Below are 24448 nucleotides of genomic sequence, written 5' to 3' on the forward strand. Positions count from 1 at the left end.
TTTGATACAAACTGTAATGTATGTATACAGAACAGAGTCTACATTTTTCTGTATTCTTAGATCAAACTTTTACTAGTTTTCATCATAATTTTGTTGAATACTTGTGTACTTGAGCCAGGAAGCATGGAAGGGAAAAAAATATTGTAAAATATAACGGAATAAAATTTAAACTTTTAGAGAAGATCAATACCTACTCAAATCCTGTGTTCCAAAACTATTTGACTTTAAAAAAAATGCATCTATCAATTTATTTTTTTTCTTTTTTGAAGAAGCTGTGATTACCTCTGGGGTATCACATGGCTGGCTTATTTTGTGATGCTTGCAGGACTATGTGTAACTACAGGTCACGGTTTCTGAGGTACTGGAAGGAACTTGTAGGAAGTGTTAAGAATAGCTGCTGGCTTGTTGTGACCATTGGCAGTTTTTTTTCTTTCCTAAGCATTGTAAACTTAGTTTTGAATAAAACTAGTTAAACAAAGTTTTTGTAGTCAAAGACTCTAGTCTGGCCTTCAAGCTGTGAGGTCAGAAGTTTAAAGGGATTAAAAACAAAAGCTATATAGGGGAAACTAAGAGAAAGTTGCATTCACTTTTTTCTTTGTTTCAATAGCAACTTTTTAACTGTCAGTCTCTGCACAAGCTGAGTTTGCCAGACAATGATCTAACCACATTGCCAGCATCCATTGCAAATCTCATTAATCTCAGGGAACTGGATGTCAGCAAGAATGGTAAGTCACTTCACTTATATTGGGGTAACTAAAAGGCAAATCACCACTGACTGTACAAAGACACTAGCGAAAGTATAATTTCTAGAAGCTGCACAGCTAGTAAATTTTAAATTACTACTCTAAAATTACTACTCTACTGCTTAACATAAAAGATGCTCTTTTGTGGTCTGGTTATGATATCTATTTGTATCTGCCAGATTGATTGGTTTGTACTTTGAGATTCATTACTGAAAACTGATATTGTAAAATTTTATGTTCTCTCAAAATGCATGTACTCAAATTTATTGCTTTTAGTGGCTTTCTCATGTTTCACTATACCAAAGAGGGTTTGCACAAAAATTTGTAAAATTTTGCTGGATTCTATTGTTAGATTTTGTTTCATAGGAAAATTGTTTTCAGTTTATTTTGATGACCTATCTGAAAATTGTTGTAGAACTTGGCTGTGTGCTGTCCTGCTCTGAGGATAGTAACCTTTGTTGTGTGGGGAGAAGCATCTATGGACAATGACTGGTTCACTTGTCTGACTTGTTAAAAATCTATCATTCTGTGTGAGTCATTCTTTTAAAAATTATGAAACGCTGTCAGCCAAGTATTGTACACATGGGACTTTATTAGTGGTGCTGCTTTGGCAAGCTGGCAGATGTGTGCAACTGAGGAAATTGAAATAACTTATATTGTCATCAGACTTAGTTGTGTGGCTTATTTGAGAGAAAAAAAGTTCAATCTTGCTAATTGATGAAGATATAATAATCTTGTTTTACTAATTCAAAGTGAAGTAAGAGGACCTCTCCTTGAAATCATATTTGAAAATAAGAATTAAATAAATATGCCAGAGATTTTATCATGTTAAATTCATTGTTTTATTTGGACAGCTAGCTAATTATGGTTCCCCAAAGTGAAGTAAGTTCTGCTTTATTAAGGAAGTATTCCAGCAGCTGAGGTGTTGGCATTCTCCTTAATTGTTCATTGTAGCCCAATCTGTACTTAAACTGTTACTTTATTATTTCTGCCTAATGAACACAGCATTTAGTGTGATAAATTGACTTGATTGTCACTGCTCTGTTCCTGGTACAAGTGGATTAATAGTCTTTCTTAAAGAATACTGGCCTTACTTAAACTTTCAGTGACACACAACAGAGAAAGAATCCTCTTTTTGTCCTAGACTGAACTGTTGAAAGGATTAACTGTTTCCAACACAAGTTCTCAATGCAAAAGACCTAAAAGTGGCAAAAGTGCATTTGAGTTCTAGTGCTGGCAAATTCCTTAGTACATAAATAGGCAGCTGGTCACTTCCCAGCTAGAGAGTTACTTGTCCGTCCAAAATGGTGTAACCTTTAGCTAAGCCCTTAAAATGCTGCTGAAAGAACACTTGTTCCTCTGAGTCAAATAAATTTAAGGAGGCAGTAGCTGAACAAAACGCTATCCCAGAAAACTGTGAAGCTTTGTTTCCTATAGGTTGTTTTGTTTTGTTTTTAACACCTCTCAGAGAAATGAGAGGACAGAAACTTATATAAACTACAGTCATGTGCCTGTTCTCAATCTTATCATGGTTTGGAAAGCTTCTTTGCCTAGTGTTGCACATCAAAAATAGTCCTGAAGTTACACACTTGTTTACTTGGGGCATCTTGTCTCCCACTATTCGTGAAAGCTCTGTAAAACTCAAAAAACCAGATCAAGGTCCCTGTTTGTCCCTGTTGTATGAAGTAAGAAATAGTGCTGTTTATTCTGTAATAAATTTGGTATTACTTGAGACTTCAGTTTGTTGGCTTAAGTGCCTTTCCCTTTCTGTTTCCCTATCCACTGTTGCAACCACAGAACATTTTTCTCTTGACAGCTGCGAGCCTGTTCCCTTCCCTTATGTCTGCTTTTCTCTTGGTAAGAATTTACTGCTCAGTTTCCCCCTGTTCACCATTGTTCTAATGTGTGTCTATAATACAGCCAAATAGTAAGAGTTTTACTAGTTTTTCAAGACTAGCAAACTGATCAAAATCTCCGATTCTTCCTTCTCCTTTGTTAGAATACAGTGTGGAAGCAGTGGACTTTGTGGGAAACACTGGAATTACTTTTCCTTAATTTCTAAAGAATAAAATTACTAGAGATTAATCACGAGTCTCAGTGCAGGAGGATGAGAGGTATCAAATTCTAAAATAGAGAGTGTTTTTCAGATTCCTATGGTTGTGACAAGTGAAGGTGATGGTTCCTGTAGTATTGATGTGTTTTCTTCTGATGTGAATGCAGCTAAATCATGGAGTGCAGATGCCTTTAGATCAAATATGCATTCAGTTTTAAAGATTGCATTTTAGAAGGGTGGGTAGTTAGACTTTAGCCTTCAAATACCTGCGTACATGAAACATAGTAGGATTTTCATGTAAGATAGTTGAGCTGTTTGTGGCATAGGCATAATCAAATGTATTGACCAAAGAGAAGTATTTAATTTTCTAAATAACTGATATAAAAATGAAGAATGAAGATTCAGTTTTAAAACGTGTTCAAGTTACCTCATGAATTGCGGAGTCTGGCTCACAGAGGGAGACCTGTTGCACAGGAGAGCATCCAGCTTTCTAAGTAAGAGTACATAGATGTATATATGTGTGCATATTATTTGATGTTTAGATGAAAGATCAAAATTGCAGAAATTCTTCAAGTAAAAATTCTACTACAGTAAAATGTATTAGTCCAAGAAAGCAATCTTTATGATATTTTAACAGCCCATAAAAAGTCTTGCCTTTATAATTTCAGATTTCAGTGTGTCTAATTTCATATATACAATATATAAACTGCGTAAAAGAGACATGGCAGATGTGCAAATGCAGATAATTAAGAATATTTAATAATATTTATTCAGAAGAAGGATTCATCTAGTCTAGTGTCCTGTCTCCAACAGTGACCAAAAGCAGAAGCGTAGGAAAGATCTAGTAAAGTACAGAAAGCTGGGAGACACACACGTTTCTTCTGTATGCTCCCAGTGTCCAGCACCTTCTGTTATTGGGCCTTCTTGAGCCAGACAGGTTGGGCGTTTTTGTAGTCTTCATTTGACTCCTTCTCTATCAATATATCTAGTCTTTGTGTGAAGTGATATATGTTTCGAGGCATGTGCTGAGTTAAGGAGTACAAGCCTCTAACAGTTACTTCTTTGTAGAAGTGTTTGGTTTCGAATATTCATGGATGTAGCCTAAAATATCAAACTGCTGGTATATATGTAGCAAACATAGAATAGAGTTAGTTTTAACTCTGCCTTTAGTCTTGGCAGTAGGCAGTATATTCTGTAGTTTTTTGGTGGTAAGTACGTCAGTTGTCCTTTTATTGCATTTTAACGTGATTCCCAAACACTATTGTGAACCCTTAATATCAGAAGTATTCCATTGCTGCTTTCCAGGTATGCTTCAGCTTTGAAGCTTTTACCTGAAGCTTTATGCTATCCTAGTCAAAGATGAAATGATACTTGAACACATGGTACAATAAATAAATATGTTCCTATACCAGAAATTACATTCTGCATTGTAGAAAGCATTAAGAGATGCCCTTTTCTCCCAGTCCTACTGGGTTACATCCTAAAGAGAAATTGCAGCATACAGAAGGTAAGACCTACATAGAAAAATGAGTGTTTTATTTATGAAGCTAAAGGAAAATGTAAAACTTTTTAATCCTCTATGGCCAAGTTATTTATCTGTTGACAGTTGTACAGGGAAAAAAAAAAACCTACCAAAAAACCCCACACCACCACTCTTCACCCCTAAATCTGTCTGTTTTAGGGTTTATTAATCTTTAGGGGACAATTGTTTCCTCACGACTCTGGGATGCCAGCCTTAGCCTGCATCTAGGACAGTGTGGAAGACCATCAAGGAAATATTTTTACCTCCTCTTTGAAGAAGAGGAAAGCATTCATTTACAGTGTATGATGGCATATATAAAGGGACAGAAGAGTTAGCTTTATACGTTACTAGAATCAAGTGATTTGAAAGGCTGAAGCATATGATGAGGTGACTGCCAGGGAAATTCCTGGAAGCTTGGTAAATGGGCTTGAAATCACTTGTGCCTGTAGAGTTAGCGTGGTGGGAAACAGTGAGATCGTCTGTTTTTTCTTGCTTGAAGGTGGTGAAAGAAAAAGATTGAATTTTTAAGTTCTATTATTCAGGCCTTTGGGAGATTAAATAGCAAGACTAGAAAATAACTAGCAAGACCAAAGAAAACCATTGTGCTTTGGAAATAAGGGCATCTTCAATAGTCTCTTAGATATGAAGGAGTGGTTCTCTTTCCTGCAATGTTACAGTGAATTTAAGTGTGTCAGTTTGTCAGACTGTACTGCAAGGAATCTTCATGGAAAAATACACAAACTAAACCCAAGAAAACAAACACAACCCCTGCACCCCTCCATCCCACCTCCAGGCATATCTGCCTATAAAATTATTTCAAGTATTTGTAAAGAATGTTGTTAATATATGCACATTTAGATCAAATATGTTTTTGTCAGTGTTTTAAAATCATCTACTGATCTGGCAAACTAGCGTTAGTACGCTGTGTGCTGGGGTTTGGGAAGTTAGAGAACATGAATTCAAGAGAGTATTTAGTCTTATTTTGCCCATGTGGTGCATTTAGGAATATAGTTTTTAAAGGAATTGGAGATTATTTTAGTTAGTAGGGAGATAGATCCAAGTTTTATTTTCTACAGGAAGAAGAGAGGAAGATCCTGAATACAAAAATAACTTGCTGTAAATTTGCTGTTTCTCTGCTTATAATGGGGCAGGTGGGGAAGGTGAGATGGGATAAGGGGTTTTATATCATCCATGATAGTGAAATAAAAGAAAAGATAATTGATCTGCTGTGAGTCCTGAGTCTGTAGCTTTACTATAACGTGTCGTCATATAGAGGTCATAAATTTATCCTAAATGTAGGCAGCCATTCTATTTAAAGTTCTCTGTTCCAGTGTTTATAGTATTTCTTCTTAAATATATTGTCTGTCTTATTAAAGATACTGAATAGGATCTGTCTCTGCAGAATAAAAAGATCTCTGGAAGAGAGGATGCAAACAGAATGGAATTTCAATGCAGCTGTGGTCTTGAATGTGGAATTTGAATGTACCTATATGAAATTCTGAAATAAGTTTAATACAAATCTCTTCCTGGACTCAAAAGAAATTTTTGTAACACAGAAATTGCATTGTGAAAGTAATTATGGGTTTTTTAGATGTGGATTTGCACGTAAAGGCAGAATGTACCTTTGTTTTTGTAGAGATGTGCTTTGAGTGACAGTCATCATGTATCAGCCAGAAGTGACTGGACAGACAAGACTGAATTTGCAGCCCAGGGTGGTAGGGAGGATGTGGGGAAAAAAGCAAAACAGCTTTACGTGTTTGTTACACTTCAGTTTCAGGTTACTCTGGGGACCTGACAACACTCCAACCATGAATTAGACATAGTCGAATACCACCTGAACCTTGATAATTGTCCAAGACAGCATTATGAACAAAACTGCTGCCTGCAACCTTCCTTGTGTTCCACATCTTGGAATTTTACGCTGCCTTGGCATGTTTAGGTTTATGTAAATTAGTGTGTCAGGCATGTCTTCAAGAAGCAGCATTATTGGCTATCCTTTTCTTTTTTTTTTTTTTCCCAGAGAAAAGGCATTTAGGAACCTGTCTTCTATTCATACTCCTTCTCCATTATGTTGTGTAAGGAATGTGGCTAGAGCAGGCCTAGAAATACCTTACTCTAAAAATTGAAGTTCTTCCAAATGGTTTGAGGGTGAATGCATGGAAGACTCTTGTGGGCCTGCTGGAGTATCCTAGCTGTGCCAGTACATACGTATACAAAGAATAAAAAACCGAAACCCACAAAAACCCCACTAAACTGCTGTCTTTTTTTCTCTGCGTGCACCAGCTCTGATAATTTAGCAGTGCAAGTAGTTGTGGTGAAAGTGGTGAGGAGGCATTATCCATTTAAACAGATCAGGACACTAACATACAGTATAAAATAGGATTCCTTACTGTTGGCATGAGCTTTTAGCTTTATATGATCTCAAAACAAATTTTAGAAATACTAAACTTGACTCAGACTTGTAATGGGTACAAAGCTATAAAAAAGCAGTGTACATCTTAATGCTGCTAGTTTTTTCCACATGTGAACACTTACTCTGCAAAAGAGCCTTTTGTCTTAATTGTGAATAAATATTTTATTACTATATAAATGTATGTAGTTAAGTACCCACCTTGTTAACAAAATGAGCACCAAATATATTGCCAATACTGTATTTTATTGTAAATCTAATTATAATAGCTATCACAACCAATAAGAGTACAGTTTTCTTTAAAACTCATTAGAAAAGCTTAAAAATCTCTCTTTGGAAGTATTTCCTTGGTTTAGTTCTGTCTTTTATATGAAAACACTGTTTAACTTGTTCCTGTCGGATTTGTAGCTTGGCTGACATTTTTGCATTAATCATTACATGGACTGTACACATGTTATCTATTCTCCCTTAGAAAAAAACTCCAAACAGTCCTCCAAGTAAAGATTCAACTTCCATTTTTCATTGTGTAAACATAACAAAGGAGCCCCCAGTCGTAGCTTACAACCCTGCAAATGACCATCGTTAAAGGGAGGACAGATGGAAAAGGAAACTTTAAAACTTCCAGAGTGTGTAGAATTGGAGAAAAGGACTTTGTAAAGTGCAGATGGAGAGGTGAATCTTCTTACTAAGCTGTAATTAGATACTTGTCAAACAAAGTCACTGCAAAGAAAAATCAAGAAATCCAGTGGAATTTGTTTTCAGAATTTTGTAAACATTTTGTAAGATTTTTAGATTAGTGACCTCCTTGATAAAAGCAAAAGTTTTTTGAGGAAGGGACCTTTCCTCTGTAAACAGGGTAGAGAGAGTAGAGAATGATAAATGTATTAAAATTGGTGTTTTATTAAATCTGTGACAAGTGTAATGATAGGTTAAATCTGTGACACATTTATTTTTTGGTTTACTTCTTGAGAAAGGTAGGTTTCTTCCACAGGTCTCCAAGCGTGTATATTTTTGTCTTTAGTAAGAGACAGACAGAAAGCCAAGCTTCTGTAATGCTCATATACAAGGAAAACCAAATTACAAGGAATTTGACAATTCTAATGCTCTGAGAGTGCAAGAGGAACAAATGATGTGACATATAGCAGGTTTCAAAAGCTTTGGGATATTTGTTTGCAGAACTAGACAAAAGTGTATTTGCTATAGTTGCTCCTTTCTCTTGAAATTATGATAGGTCTTCACTAAATAAGCCAGAGGCTCCTAAGCTGTTTGGCAGTGACCTCAGTACTGAGTACCATCTTGTGCACAGGTACATGGAGGCCAACCTTGTGAAGAGCTGCAACTCCAGCTCTGAGCAGGAAGGTGTTATTGCTGCCCTGCAGCCTGGTCAGGCATCTCATGGAAACCTGAGATCCTGATTGATCTGAAACCAGCTGTGGTAAGGGATCCTCTAAGAATATTGGAAAGAGGATTGAACGTTAAAAACGAAGGATGGATGGGTCAGAATTGTGCAGTGAATTGATTGGGCTCTAACACTCTACTTACTTTGAATAATGGAAAGTGCTGCTTTTAATTTAGAAGTTATGCAGAAATCACAGATTAAACCAAATTATATAAATATATAAGAATACAGACTGTGACTGATACTTTAGTTTAGCCTTTCAGTTTAAAATTTCAGCTTTTGCAAACAGATTTTACGTAATCTTTGGGAGAGTTGTGGCATGTATTCTTGAGCTCTGAAAATATTTTGATTGCCATGTTTGATCCATATTGTCAGGGAGGACGGTTGTACCAGAGGCCTGGGTGGAGAAACAAACAAAAGCTGCTCTTTTTATGGTGGAGCTGCTTTCAGGCAGATCCTAATAGCCGCTTGCCCAGAAACTGAGACCACAGAATGAATAGATTAGCTGAGGAAAGAATGTGCGTAATTAAGGTTGCTTTCATATTCACGCAAACTGAGCCTATATGTTTGCTTCTGTGTTCTCTATACTTGTAAGGGTGCAGTGTTACATGGGTGCAGGCTGTGTAGTTTCATTTATTGTGCAGCAAGAGGGCTTTTTGGTGTGCCTGTTGCTTGGAGAGAATTATTTTTTTTCTCTCATTCCACACAAACTGAGAGATCTAGCTGTAAACCCCTTTCTTTGGGGACATTGCCCATATGGCTTCCACAGGATTTATATTTGTTAGTGGTTTTCTTTCTCTCTGCTTTTTAAGGAATTGAATCAATACTTCTTTTTTTTTTTTTTTTTTCTTTTTAAACTTGTTTAAAACACTTCTGTGTGAGAAGAGATGGAACTTGATTTGGAGGCACTGCCACTGCTATATAGCAATAATGGTTTCAATAACTGGGCATACTAGTTATAGCATTTGATTGTGAAGAAAGCTATGACTACATGACTTGAGTGTGAAGAGCAGAGCAAGCCCCCATCTGCAGTAGGGCTGAAACAATAGTGTACTGGGGTGTCAGCTCTGGGATCCATTGCAGTGAAGGATTCTGCCAGTGGTGCATGTGACTTGCATAATTTTCTGTAAACCCAGAGTTGCCAGTATTTCTGCATGAAAAAAACTTATCTGATGGAGAGAAAAAGTCATCCCAGTTTTCTCTCTTGCTGACCCTAGTGACAGGAAAGGATTGTGCTATGTAGGGGAGGAGATGAGTGTAACTCCAGATGGCGAGTAGGACCCCAATTATACTTACAATTGCCTTAATCCAGTCTAAACAGTGGGACGTTTGTGCACATTTGCTCTGATGAGCTGTGCCAAAACAATCATTGCTCTCAGGGGAGTTAGAGATCAGGCGGAATTCTGTATTTCAGCCATGTTATGTGATCCAGACTGAGGTTGATTACCTTCAGATTTGTGGCCATTGACCCAAAATCCCTATATGACCTTTTTGGTATGCCCTTTGGGCCTGTGCCTCAGCTGGTCCACAATTGTGATTAAACACCACTTTCTAAGTTAGGCTGGTTAGCTGGTGAGTTTTTTGCCAAGTAGAGTTCTGAATGATGAACGCTTTCTGCATTTGGCTTAGTTAGACAAGAACTTTAGATTCCTGTAACTTACCTTATTGCCAAAGTTTCCTTAGCAACCTTCCCATCTTTTTTTTTTAGTGTTGTTTTAGGTAGAAACTGGCTAGTGAGTTTAAAAGTGTCTGAAATTTGGGAAAACAGGGAGGAAGGAACAGACAAATACTAAAAGCTATCATGTAAATCTCACTTCTGTGGGAAACTATACAACGAAAAGGACTTTGCTCCCAATTCAGTTTAGATTTGGTCAGAATTAAAGATTACCAGCAAATTGTATTTTCTCATTTTGTGGTCTGCAAATGGTCATAGTCCACAAGTTTGATGGTTTGTATTTTTTTGGAAAACAGTAAGTGATCTGTAAGTCAGCTACAGCACTGAACTGAGTTGGGGTTAGTGGTTGTTACGTAAAGTAGGAAGCAGCAGGATGAAGAGCCTGTCCATATGATGTTTTCAAGGAAAGTGGGATAAGGCTGGCAATAGACTAGATAACCCCCAAGTAATGTGTTGCACTGTCTTCTATAATACTTGGGTATCAGTGTATAAAGAAAACAGTAAGAAACCTGAAAGAAAAATGGGATTTAGAAAGGAATGTGGATCTCAATTTGCAGTGCTCATTTGATCAGGTGCTCATGGAGGACACAGGTGGCTATCAAATGGATTCATTAGCACACTGTTACAAAAGAGGTGTGTAAAGATGTGGTCACGGAGACCCTTGCTTTTCTGAGCTTCCTTAATAGGGAAGAATATTCAGGAGACTAAGGTTAGATAAGCAGAGAAACAAGGAACAGGTCCTCTTATAAAGTGCTCTTTACAGATCTTTGTCCTTCTCTCATATCTTTTTCCAATGTCTCTCTGCCTTCTTACTTAACTCTTCTTACTTGCCTTTTGAATTTGCTTTCTTGGTGGGAGAGCTGAAAGAATACTAGTCCAACAGTAACTGCATGTTTCTAGCATTCAGGAGAAATATAGCTGAGGAAGAGTGAGTATCTAAAAGTTGTTATATAGCCAGTTAGTAATGCAACTTTCCATCATATGGTAGAGAAGAGCAGTCTTCTAATTTTTTTTTCTGTCTTCTGAATGTGTACTACACACATCAGGTGTATTTCATGCTGTCATTCCCAATTTACTGTTCTTTTAAATGATGGATGCCATTTATCCATACTGAAGTATTGAGTGAGGTTGGTAAAGACAGCATGTATCATAACATTCTTGGCTCTAAGAAGCAGCAAAATTAAATTCATGGGCTCCTTCATTGTTAGCTTTCTCATATTAGTTGATTTTCTGTTGTTAATTTGTTGTTAAAACTGTTGTTGCCTCTTGCCGAAGGCATAGTCAGACAGGAGACTACTGTGGAGTCCTCCAATTATGTACAAAAGCATGCTGATTTAACATGTCTGTATTTGGATAGCTAATATTTTATTTGGCTGTTCTTTTGAGAGTAAGTTTACATTGACATTCTCCTCTCTAGCAGATGTGCTGGGTGTTTTGTTTTCTAGGTAGTTATCACAGATTTAAGTCTTCTATGCTTCAGTGAATTCTTGATACAGGCAGTGGAAACTAATATTAATATTAAAAACATGAGGTTTAACATGTTGGATCAAAACAATCTTTCATCCAAGGACCAAGCCAAGGCCAGTAGTGTGACTATCTTGCTTAGAGAATCTCTCAGTGTGATTCAAACAGCAAAACTAATGGCACAGAATGAGCCTGAAACACAACGCTGCCTCCAAGGAAGAGCTTAGCAGTGGTTTACTCTGACTAATTTAGACAGTTAATTTAAGAAGGTAAAGTTATATCAGCAGCAATAAAGAGGTCTTCATGTACTTTTTAGACAATAGAAGACCACTTCATACAAACCTCTATAACTTCATCTGTATAGGCCTCTTATGTGCTAGATCTTTGTTCATCTGCCATGGCTCAGAATATTGTGTCAGGTTAGATACTTTTCATCTGTATGTTTGTCGATATTCTTGTTTGGTGAAAGAGGCTTCTTACTACAATTGGAATTAAGAGCATGTATATTTAAATTTCTTGGAAATGTGTTTCTCTTAATACAAAGATTATATGACAGCAATAGGTAAGGTACATTTCTAGTTTTTCTATGGTAGTTTTCTAACCTTTCTTTAAACCTGTATTTGGACTTGAAAATATCACTGCTGCCTTCCAGAAATTAAACTTCATTACATTACAAGTATTACCTTTTTAGTTTTTATTTTGAACTGTGATAGTGATGAAGTGAATTGAATCAGTATCCCCTGTTGTTGTCTTCTGCTTTGACTACACTCAGCCCCAGTAAACTTCACATGGCTGAAGCCATATATAGAGCGCTATATTTTTATTTACATGTTTGTGCATGTACCTGAACACACATGGTAGTAAACCAGAAGTGTCAGAAATCTTGGCCTGTATTACAGTTGATGGTTCAATTCCTTCTGGTCCACTCTGCTTCTCTATTTTATTGTTCTCAAGCTCAGCAAGCTATTTCCCAAGAGGATCCATGATACTTTGAGGTATTTAAACACCTGGATTAACTGTGTGTCTTAGTGTGCTTTTCTTGCCTTTCACCTCTCAGTAACAGAGTGCACCACCTGGTATGAGTCAAAAATAATAGGTTCAGCCATTCAGTATGAAAAATAAGTTCCTGTCAAGAAAGACCTAAAAGTCTACTTTGACAGAAATGGTGTTTCTGCTTAAGCTGACTTTATGGAAAAGTCAGCATGGTGACTTTGACGCTCAACATCACCAACTGACTTAATGTGAAAGCATATATGTTTTGACTGCTTTTCTTGTCAGGTGGTATTGCCATCTATTAAGTCCTAATACACCAGGTCAGTCTTGTTACTGCACAAACGTAGAAAGAACCTAATTCTAAGCTGGCATCAGAAATCGTGTAATATCTTATGTAAGTAAAAACATTACTTAGCAGTTGATGCTTCGCAACGTTTTTTCTGCTTCAGTATTGTCAGAACAGATACATGGAGAGACATAACCAAGTCCCACCTGCCAATCTGAATGAGAAGACACACTGCCCTTGTCTTTCTTGCTGCAGCTGGCCTGTAAGAGACTTAATGTCTCTTGGAGCAGCATGAAATTTCATGCTCCCATGAGCCTAAAACCGAGCATCCGCAGACTACAGTTCTTTCTTAGTGGTCTTGTTCCCTGGATTCAGGCTGCCCTCTTCACACACGTAATAAAGCACTCCAGAAGTGGACACAATGGCATGCATTAATTGAAAGACAAAGAGCGAACCTGAAAAAAACAGTTGTCTAAACTATTTGACTAGCATATGGGTTTTTCTTGAAAAAGTAGTGTACTCTTAATCCAAGTGGAAGGATTGCAGTATGAATGGTTGTTATACTTAGGACAAGTTTATTTAAAATAAACACTCCTGTCTCAGGATATAAGAACAATGTAGTGATACATTGCAAAAGCAGCTGCAGGTGTGATAACCATGGTTTTATTTGTTTCTGTGGTATAGTAAAGATTAAGGTGAAAGTCTTGGGCAATGGAATGATTCAGTACTGATTTCTTACTGAGGTAGTGGATACCTGTCTTCTGTTTTCAAGGCCTGTTTTGTCAGTTTTTGACAAATAGAAATTTGGCAGATACATGGGTTGCAAATTCACTCTGGCATGTCTGGAGATAACCTTAGAAACAGAGGAAGCTCCTTATTGTTTTAATTTTCAGACCTGAGTGTGTCTGCAGTGTTTTTGTCCTTCTCTACAAATAGTCTGAAGATAATAGCAAGCATATGTCACATTTTGGGATACCTACGCAGAACCATGAATGCTGTAAACTTACGTTAAAATTTGAAACCTTACCATCTCACCCGGATGTTGTACAAGCCATGTATTTGACAGACAGATCCTTCATTCTACCATGTGTATGAATGCCTTTTCTAAACGAACAAAAAAAATTGGAACCGAGGGCCTGATCTTAAGTACATTACAAAGTACAAGTACTTTAATATTTGGTAATGATCAGTGGGAATTGTTAGTTTACTGTGTCTCTGTAACGCTCCTTGGTGAGCTACCTGCTAAGCTGCAATATGAATTGCTTTAGGAATAGAATAATAAAAGAATTGATATTGCATAAGGGTATTTCAATAATAAAAACTGTATCTAAAATGAAATATCAGAGAACCAGTCAACTGTTTGCTTAATGAATTAAAGTTTTTATGGCTAGTGGTTTTATGTGCATCATTTTTATGCCTCTGATGGAGTCTGATAATTTAAGACTGTTTCCCTACCTCTCCCTGTATTTTGCAGGCATACAGGAGTTTCCAGAAAATATAAAAAACTGTAAAGTCTTGACAGTTGTAGAGGCCAGTGTAAATCCAATTTCAAAGTAAGTTTGTCATTTTTTGGATGTTTTATAACTTGTGCAAACACTGCTGAGTGTTAAACTTGCCCCAGACACACGCTAACCCTTGGAGGCAAGGAGCAAAGTTACCTGAGAAGTATCTTCATTAACCTCATTGCACTGTGATACCATACAGCTGTCATTAGAGTACGTTGCCCAAGTTCGCTTCTCTGTGAATGTAGAGAAACCTGCAAAGTTTTCTTTCTTAATAACAATAATTAATTTTACTCTAAAGCCTGTACCACTGTTTTTCAAATTTAGCTTGTATGAGTAGATTTCCCTGTCACATTCTGTAGTGACAAAATTAATTTGCCAGAAGCAGCACTGCCAGAGATACCAACTTTGTGCAGCATAACTCCTCTGGTGAAAAAAGGTGTTGCATAGATTTTAATTTATCTCACTGTCTCTAATGAATGCCTCCTCCACATTACATGGAGATCACAAATACATAGCATGACTACATTTTTATTTGTAGTTTTTATTGACTGTAGATACTGTCCTCGATACTTAAAAATAATTTTGAAGCTAATACAGAGACCAAGTATCTAGTGCAGTTTTGTAGAAATTCTGGTACCACCTTAATTTTAACATTATCAGTATGTAGGACTTCAATACTCTACTGTTAAGAAAATATGACTTGATACCCTGAATATAATTGAAACAAAGGCACTAAATTATTTTATTCCTGTATAGGCTTCCAGATGGATTTTCCCAACTGTTAAACCTAACACAGCTGTACCTGAATGATGCTTTTCTTGAGTTTTTGCCAGCCAATTTTGGCAGGTAAGTTGAAGTTGAAACGTAGTTTCTATATTTAGTTTTAAATTTATGCAGAGCAATTTCTGCTGCTTCTCAAGCAGAGTGTGAACTGGAGGAGGGGAGGAAGTGTGTGTTACCAATCCACTTATGCCACATACTAGTTACAGAAAAAAATCTTGAATCTTTATCATCATTTTTTAATTGGGCTTTTGAAGGACAGACAGAATGCTTATAAAGAGCCAAGAAATAACACTCATTTATGTACGTACTTCTTTTACAACACAAGTCTGGTAAGTACAAGAGACTAGTATTTCTGAAATACGGGTTGTTTATCATGTAGTAATTGGGGTGAAGCAAGTAATGACATCTGTAAGTCTACTTGTACTTTTCTGGATGCACTTCTTCATGTGCCTCTATATATTGTCACTTTCCGGCTTCATCCCATATCCAGCAAGCCTCTCTTTCAGAAGACAGGGCTATTAGTTAACCAGACGTATTGCTGTGTGAAAGCAATTGCCTTAGGCTGTATGGTTATAGTTGGATCAGTAGAGTTTACAAGAGGTTAGAAAAGCCCCCAAATAGAGTGCTGCAGAAGTTTGGCATATCAGGGGATGTACACTGAAAGATAAGCACAGGTGCAGTCCATTAGTGATCATTAGTTTATTAGTTATCTGTGATCAGAGTTGTTGGCCTATTCTCCTCTGTCTAGTTATTAGTCATTCCCTGATGAACAGTTAAAAGCACCTGATCCGTTACACACTCATCTGAAAAAAAGCTGCTTATGATGTAGGAGTATGAATTACCATGCTTGTTTCTAGTACACAGATTTTGTGTTTCAAAAGCCCTCATTAAGGTGGAAGAGGGAATATCTGGAAGATGCATATTCTTTACTTGTTGGCATTTTAATGATTGACTACACATTTTTCTGTTCTGTTTTTTAATAGTCTAACCGAATGGCAAAATTTTCTTAATAAAAACCAGGCACTACAGGTGAAATTGAAGACTTCAGTTTGACACAGTTGGTCTTACAAGTAGTTAATCTTACACATTGTTTGAAAAAGCCTCATTATAATTTTTTCTTCATCACCATGTGTTTCTATAATGCTTAATGGTTAAGGAAATGGTGAAGTCATTAGTTACTAACAGCTTAAGAATAGATCAGTTACTGAAAGCAACTTGAAAGCCAATTCTCCAATATAGTGTTTCTCTTAATATCTATGAAGAATTCAGCCTCAGTTTTTAAAATACAAAGAGCAACTTGCAGCATCCTAGCTTGTGGCTAGGAGAATGAAATTAAGACCTTCCTTGTCAGCTGTTTTTAAAGGAATTCAAAGTATTCATGTAAGTTTACCTGCTAATAATAGTATTCCACAGAATAAATACTATTCTATAGGAAGGCAATATTTAGATCAAATAAATTAGAAAAAGATGAACTGATAAAATGTCATTTCAAAGTAAGGTTCAGACCCATTTGACATTGAATAGTTCTGTAAGTGACCAGACTGCTCTGCCACCCCACAACTTTACAACTAATACATAGACACTTGCTAGTGCAAACAGTCTTTTATCTTGTACTTCAGCATACAGGATACTGTTTTCTAAAAACAAACAAAAAAGCTCTGGTAGAAGCTTTTTTTATTTTTAGAGCATTATTGGTTATTCCCATAAAGGGCAAGTCTTCAGCTTCTTCCAGTTTGGTGCACTGATTGTTTTGTATATGGCCTTATAGCTATTACTTTTCATTACATGGGTACATACAAAGTAACTGAGTTCTGTTGCCTGCTCTTCCTGACAACTGTAGGCAATAATGCCTCTTAAAAACTAAGCCAATGCCATTTTAAAGCTAGCAAGGTTTTTATGCTCCATGTGTCAGGGTCTGTGTTCCAGCAGTTCAGGTTAGAAACCTGGTTTCCCACATCAGTTTTTCTGTTCATATTCATTTGTTCCACAGTTTAATTGCTGTCATCTCTCATAAGTGTTGTCCCTCATTCTCTCACCTGCTTTTTTTATAGTGTTCTCATATCCCTCTTCTAGTATGTTAGACAATAAAATTCTGTTTCCTTCTGGTATGGCAGGTTTTCCTTTGTGCCTGATTACATTAATATCTCTTGGAATAAGTTTCAGTTTGAATTAATCTTCTTCTTTTTGACAGAGGATGACGATATATATAGCTATGTTTAGAATTCAAATTGAGATCTCTTCATGGCTTGTACAGTGTCATGATTATCTTCTTGTTTCTCTTGGAAACGTCTGTGGTTATGCTCTAGTATACCACTAGCTCTTTTGCAGCTGCCTAGTGTCATTTTCCACATGATCAACTAATGCATTGGACAGCTCAGTTAAAAATGGCTGATGACTCTACAAGAAAATCATGAGTACTTGACTTTGTGGTATGACATCTTGTCCCTTTTCTATTTTTTTTCAGTTCTTAGGGTTGTACAGTTTCTTCCCTTGCTGTCTTTTGTGGCATCAGCCAACTTAAACATTTTTCCTATCATTTAAGATTGCTGTTAAAAATGTTGAACAGGATAGTCCCAAAATAGGTTTTCAAGCACCTCTGTCAATAACATTCAGCCTAATACTTAGGAAAGAAAACTTGGTGTAATGCAAACTACTTTTGTTATATCCATGCAGAATTTTATTACATTTACCTCCATGCTTTAGCACAAATTTTGAAGGTGAGAATAAAGCTTTGCATACTATTGAGGTCAAGATTATCCAATCTTTTTTCCCCTTCTTTATGAGCATTACATACTTGCTGTCCTTCGGTGATGATGTACTGGTCCAGCCTGTTAGACTTTCTAAAAATCACCAGGCTTTTATTAAATGTGTCAGTTCCTTTGGAATTCTGAAGTGATAAAGTGGGGTTTTTTCCTCCACTCCCAAATTCTAATTTGAATTCATTAACATTGGCATGGATCCTAGAGTCAGCCTTTATGCCAGTGCACAGAAATCTGAGAACTGCTTATGCTTACCTAAGAAACCCTGATCATGTTTATTTACATTTAAATATACAAATATATAAGCAGAGCATTCTAAATTTGAAGCTCACTGCATGCTAATTTTGAGGCAGGGCTGTAAAAAGGAAACAGTGTTTAAGTTAAGCAAGGAGTTTATCTTCAGTGTCATTCTAAAAACTCTGAGAATGTTTTTTATAACGGGGTATTGCTTCCAGAGACTTTTTACTGTGATGTTGCAATGCATTTACTTTTGACTATTGTTTCTCAACAATTTTTCAGTAGTATTTGCAGTAGTAGATATCTTTTGTAGTATCTACTTTGGGATAATTTTTTACATAAATGTACGGTGATAATCATGTTGGGGACTTAATTTAGTTACACATATCCAATTTTGCTGAAATTTTTGCAAATGAAGCCTGCTATAGGATACATCTATTTCAGTCCTCTTGCCTTTATATTTTGATTACAATTTTTTAAAAAAGCTAACTCTGCGTTAGCAAAACTGCAAAGGAGGTGAAAAATAAAGAACATCTCTCTATGAAATATTTTTAGCTTTCCAAGAAATGACTGCTGTTGAACAGCAAGTTTCTAAGTATACCTGCTTTTTTACAGATTGTGTAGTTAAAGATACCAGATTTAGGAAGAATATTGATCTTACCCTGGCAAGGTGTTCATGTGGAGATTTTGTTTTCTTTAAAAGTTGAGCTACATTTTAAAAGCAAGCTAAGTTGGTTACATTAAGTAACAGTAGTGCAACAATAATTTTGAGACTGTTACACCAGGTATACCTGAAGTTGAATCTTACAGCTTTGCGTTTAGGTGATGTGTAAATATTTCTGCAGTTACGGGTTTTTCAATCTGAGAAATGAAATATTTTCATATGAGTATGACAAATCTTTGTGATAGAATGGCACGGAAATATATATTCTGACACTTTGATTTCTATTTTTCCTTTAGTATAGGTGGACTAGTTCTCTGTATTTCTTTTGCAAATTAAACCTGTTTTTCCATTCAGTTATAGCAGTTCAGATGCTTAGCATGGGTTTTTACAGCAGCAGTTTATAGAGCAACTAGGCTGAGTATTTGATGTGCGTTCTTATATTAAACTTGAATTAACCCTTCCAGTCATAGTGGAAGAGATGACAACTGCTTTCAGTCCAATATTTCTCATCACTTACTGCAAGAAAATTACTAGTTTAGACACAGCCTGTTTCTCCCAGCCAGGAGAGGTTGAAAATGTTTCACTAGTAGCCTCTGTGTAGCTCTGTGCATAAGAAATTTGATACTTGTTTCTTCAATTTCTTAGAGTTAGCTGAAGAAAGAGTAGAACAAGAAGGGTGACAAAGCTATGAACCTTTCTATCACCAAACGCAGTCTTCAAGTTCACGGAATTAGCTTATTAGAAATGTAGTACAGTCAGTTCTGGCTAAAGTAAAAAAAAGTGTGGGTGTGCAGGTATATAGTTTACCGTATGAAAGGAAGTTTGCTTCTGCTGCATTCAACTGAGAAATTTGACTGCATACATGTGTTGTGAAGAAAAACTACAAACTGTATAGCTATTTTCCCTGTCATTGAAGTAAAACACCAGCTGTAGCCTAATGCAGTGTTTGGTTGTTCTTGGGTTCAGAAGTCCAAGCCCAAAATGACCATCCAAATCTGAGGGTGCTTAATTAAAGAAGTTTTGTTTTGTCACAGATTGCTATCTTAGGATGCAGGTAAGGTAAGAAGGCTAGGAAGTCCTTTCCAGTTATGTCCTAGATTGACAGCAATGGTATTACCATGAACTGGATTTTTATTAGGGTATTCTTTCAGCATGGTTAGAGTGTTTTTCTTTGAAAAGTTAGGGGGAGGAAGTTCCCCTCCAGCAGTTGCTACCAGATGGCAAGTACTGCTTGCAGTGCTGGGCTACATTGACCTCTGCTCTGTTTCAAGGTGACTGTTATATTCTTAGTTATTCATAGGCGTGACAGATTGCTGCTTTCAAATGCAGCCAAAAATGAGCAAATGTGTAGAGGAAAAATAAACTGTTTTCAGCTTTCTATTTTTACTTTAAGTATAGTTCTTACTAAATCAAATTTACTTAATCAAAATTAAGGTTTTTATGTGTGTCACTCAGTTAAGCACCTTCAGGAAAGACTGGTCTGTTTACTAAGCTCCTTTTTGAGTCAGGGAGCTTAATGCACTATTTTGTGTTGTATGAGGGCTGTTAGTGGATCACCTGTAGAACTCTTGTTCTTACCATCCTGTCTGTATTTAAACCAAACTCAGTTTCTGCATTTCATTTAGCAAAGAGATAGTCTTGTCACTGCTGTTCTGATGCAGAAAATTCCACTGGGGATGGTACATTGCTTGAATGTCAAGACTACTTGGAACTTATCTTGGCCAAGCAGTTGAGTTTGGAATTTATAGGTTATTTATCTTGCAACCAAGGATTTACTGAAAGAAAGGTCAAATTGCCCTCTAACAGAAATATCAAAGTGGATTAAGAAGCTGACTAGAAAGAGAATATAGAAGGAAATCCAAGATTAATTTAAAGGTTGTTTTTACCATGTGGAAGACCAGAGGTATTCCTCTAATGAGGCTTTTTATATGAAATGGTTTGATACATTGCCAGTATAAGAAATTCAGCATCTTAACTTGTTCAGACTGATCCTACCTGTCTTCTGTTGCTTCCTGTGTACTTCTGTATATGATGATAACATGTACCATAAAGAATCAAATTTAGTGCGTAAAATACAGTGTATTGTGATAATTTGTTATTCCTTTTTGTTACAGATTAACTAAACTCCAGATATTGGAACTCCGAGAAAACCAGTTAAAAATATTGCCAAAGTAAGTATGGATGATGTTCATTTAAACTATTTTTTTCTGTAGTTATAATGTAGTACATATTGAAAAGTAGATCACAGCTTAAAATGTGTAGCTAAGTAACTGAACCAGGTTCTCACCAGGAACTTTTCTTTCACACTACTGAAATTATATCCCCCTTCAGACTGGCTGGTCTGCCTATTCAGAGATTTGCCTACTCAGAGATATATTTTTTAAAATTTTTTCTGTCCCTGTCCAGCTCTGTGGATTTCTGATCCACCTGTTGAGCTTTTAAGTCATCGTGTGGGCACCTCAGGATGGTCATTATAAGATGTGTGATGCTGCTTGCATGCAGTATTGTATGGCTACCCAGATGCCTGTCTGGGGTACAGTTCTGATGGCTGAGTGTCTGAGACTTAGGCATTGGTAATTAAAATCATTATCTCTAAATCAAATTAGGAGTTTGAGATGCTTGCTCAGAATGACTGAGGGAATGCAATTCCTGTGGCTTGAACACTTTTTTTGGTTTCACATACTTCAGGGCTGAAGAAGGTAACAACTTGTTACTGTGTTGCATGGAATCTGTTATGTCATGCCTATTCTACAATGCAACAGGCTTGTTTAACATAATAGCAGCATGTTCCTCAGATGTATTCTCTGTAGGAGTAAAATAGTCTGGAAATTCTTACAGCATTTGTTTTAACAGTGAACCCAATTGTACCTCTCTCTTAAAATCTAGCATCTTTCTAAACCCTGCCTTATCATTCTCACTCATGTCATCAAACAAGCCGCAGCTGATGGTGCAGTTCCTGCTGTTTCTATGAGCTAGAGCAGTGCTCTGAATTTTCTGACTTGGACCCTGGAGATCTAAGTGGGTTAACAGAGGTATAAAGGTCAATGAAGACAGAGGTCCCAAAGATGGGGTGTGAATAACTAGCTGTAGAATCCTGAATATGTTGTGGTGTACTGTGAAAGGGGTCCTCCTCTGGCAACAGAAGCTGGTGAAGACAGGTACTGGTTTTGGTGGACTTAAGATGTTTTGCTGGAGAAGAGAAGGAGCTAATAACTGAATATTCACTCTGTCCAGCTCATATGCTAGCAGAGACTTGCATGCAGTAGGCTGAAGTGTGAATTGCTAGCTCTTCAAGTACAACAGCCAGTTTTCTTACTGACTGTAGCTAATTATATGCCTAAAACATGCCCAGGGGTTATGTTCTGTTGGAATTCCCTTTTTGTCTGCCTAGATACTGTACTGTGGTGTCTGCTGTATAAAGATGCCAGAACTCAAATCTGGAATGAAATATATAACATCAGAAAGTGTGAATTTAAATCTTCCAAGTGTGAAGCATTCTACTCATTCATGTGGTATAAATATTCTCTTTCAGTAGAAAAAAATTAGAGAACATGTAATTTGGGGTAGTAGCTCTGTAAGTGAAGTTACTCCCAACTGCGGAACAGTAGATATAATTAAAACTTAGAGCTAATACAGATTTTGTTTATAAAATTATTCTGACCTTAATTGCCATAATTAACACTAATAGCATGAATTATATGCAGTATTTTAAAAAGAGTAGTTTATGGAGTGATAAGAGACATCTAAAGAAATGCTGTAATGTATTTAAGCCAAACACAACTTCTGTTGAAGTTGCTGGGATTTTTTTTTTTGTTGGCTTCAGTGTTTTTTCAGTATTTTCAGGGTTTCATCCTTGCTGGGAAACTAAACAGAAGCTGTCATGAAGATGTCCTCTGCAGCATCTCCATAATGATCTACAGTACATGCTGAGCTGTCACCTTTATCATTCTCTTCTGGTACTTTTGTGGTTCAATTAAGGCAGATTAAAGCTATTGAGACTACTTCTTTTTTTTTTTTTTTTTTTTTTTTTTTAGATTTAATCACATTAATGTGCATTTTGCTACAGTGATACACTGGAAACATACATTGTTTATGTATGATGTACAGTGGGGAGAAAAACTTCATTGTGGTGTCCATAGCACACAAGAGGTGAATCTGCCTTTCAGGATAAGACAGTTGTGCAGCAGCTGACCTGGCCACCTAAGGCATCCGTGGCCTGGCTTTAACTATTATGTGAGAACAGAAGCTGATGTGAAATTTGAACTTACACAGTTTTCCGAACCTGATTATGTGTTTTACAAGGAACATGCTATACAGTTTTAAAAAATGTATAAAATCCAAAGGGTTTTTTTTTAAGCTAATAAGATGTAGGAGTACATGCTAATATTTTTGCTATAGGACACAACTATATTTTCTTGTTTTCCTGTCACTCTCACCCTTGTAATATTTTCATACCTACAGCAAATACTTTAGCATTTCTAATGAGAAATGTATTTGGATAAATGCTACCGCTCTTGCTGAATTAAACATGCACATAATTTTTAATGCTGAAGCATGAAACACTTGAAAGACTGTTAATCAAAATGGGTAATTAATGCCAACACATTAAATCAACCTTGCTTCGTGCCAAATGCATCATTTTGCTTGGAGCTTATCCATAGCCAAAGACTGCAAAATATTTCTACTGAAATGAAAGCAAAAATACACAGAGATTATTTTAGAGGCATTTATCTGATAGGTAGCTGAAAGTTCGGAAAATGGTCCAGTGGACATACAAAAAGTTTTGGGTTTTTTTTTTTCAGCTTCTGTCTGTTGCCTAATATTCAATAAAGAGTAACCTTTTCAGAAAGAAGCAGGTTATTTGAGAGTCTAATTACGATGATTCAGGGCACAATCTTGCTATCACAAACACCTCTTGAATTGAATGCTACTTGAAGTAAGCTGTCGTATTAACCTTAGTGAAGCTATTTACAACATTAGAATCTGAAGCGTAGACTACCTGATCCCATAGTATTGGACTGATTTGACAGCAAGTTCAATAATATGAATTATGAAACAAATTTTTCAGTTTATTGAAGGGATTACATAGTGCCACGGCAAAGAGAAATAGGTATAATCAGATGAATCCATCGGACCTGAGGGAACTGGCATATGAGGTGGCTAAGCCACTATCCATCACGTCTGAGAAGTTGTGGCAGTCCAGTGAAGTTCCTGCTGACTGGAAAAGGGGAAACATAACCCCCATTTTTAAAAAGAGAAAAAATGAAGACCTGGGGAACTACAGGCCAGTAGTCTCATTTCTGTGTCCAGCAACATCATGGAGTAGATCATCCTGAAAACTACACTAAGGCACACGGAGAACAGAGAGGTGATTGGTGACAGCCAACATGGCTTCACAAAGGGCAAATTGTGCCTGACAAATTTGGTGGCCCTCTACAATGGGGTTTACAGCATTGGTGGATTAAGGGAAGAGCAACTGACGTCTTCTACCTGGACTTGTGCAAAGCATTTGACGCTGTCCCGCACAACATCCTTGTCTCTGAATTGGATATCCACTCGGTGGATAAGGAACTGGCTGGATGGCCGCACTCAAAGGGTTATGGTCAATGGCTCAATGTCCAAGTAGAGAGCAGTGACAAGTGGTGTTCCTCAGGGGTCAGTGTTGGGACCGGTGCTGTTTAACATCTTTGTCGGCAACATGGAGAATTGCATTGAGTGCACCCTCAGCAAGTTTGCCAACAACACCAAGCTGAGTGGTGCGGTCAACATGCTGGAGGGAAGGGATGTGCCATTCAGAGGGACCTGGACAGGTTTGAGAGGTGGGCCCATGCAAACCTCATGAAGTTCAGCAAGGACAAGTGCAAGGTCGTGCACCTGGGTCAGGGCAATCCCAAGCACAAATACAGGCTGGGCAATGAGTGAATTGAGAGTAACCCCGTGGAGGACTTGGATGGA

The 24448-nt window shown here is 37.0% G+C and overlaps 1 protein-coding gene across 14 annotated transcripts in view; it reads left to right on the plus strand.

Moving 5' to 3' along the window:
• ERBIN (erbb2 interacting protein) overlaps positions 1–24448 on the plus strand; it is a 122990-nt gene that overhangs the window by 60006 nt on the left and 38536 nt on the right. For 12 of the 14 annotated variants that reach the window (XR_012627264.1, XM_074857236.1, XM_074857247.1 and 9 more), the window contains 4 exons: positions 608–725; positions 14020–14098; positions 14807–14896; positions 20608–20664. Coding sequence is in view for 13 of the 14 variants with exons in the window: in XM_074857236.1 (XP_074713337.1) it covers positions 608–725; positions 14020–14098; positions 14807–14896; positions 20608–20664 (344 nt within the window). In the remaining variant the exon portion in view is untranslated. Of the gene's footprint in view, positions 1–607; positions 726–3235; positions 3291–4101; positions 4304–14019; positions 14099–14806; positions 14897–20607; positions 20665–24448 lie in introns of those variants that run through there. The other 2 variants (XM_074857248.1, XM_074857249.1) reach the window with 2 other exon arrangements.

This window comes from Strix uralensis, chromosome Z (genome assembly GCF_047716275.1).
Source record: "Strix uralensis isolate ZFMK-TIS-50842 chromosome Z, bStrUra1, whole genome shotgun sequence".
In the NCBI taxonomy this organism is placed as follows: Eukaryota; Metazoa; Chordata; class Aves; order Strigiformes; family Strigidae; genus Strix; species Strix uralensis.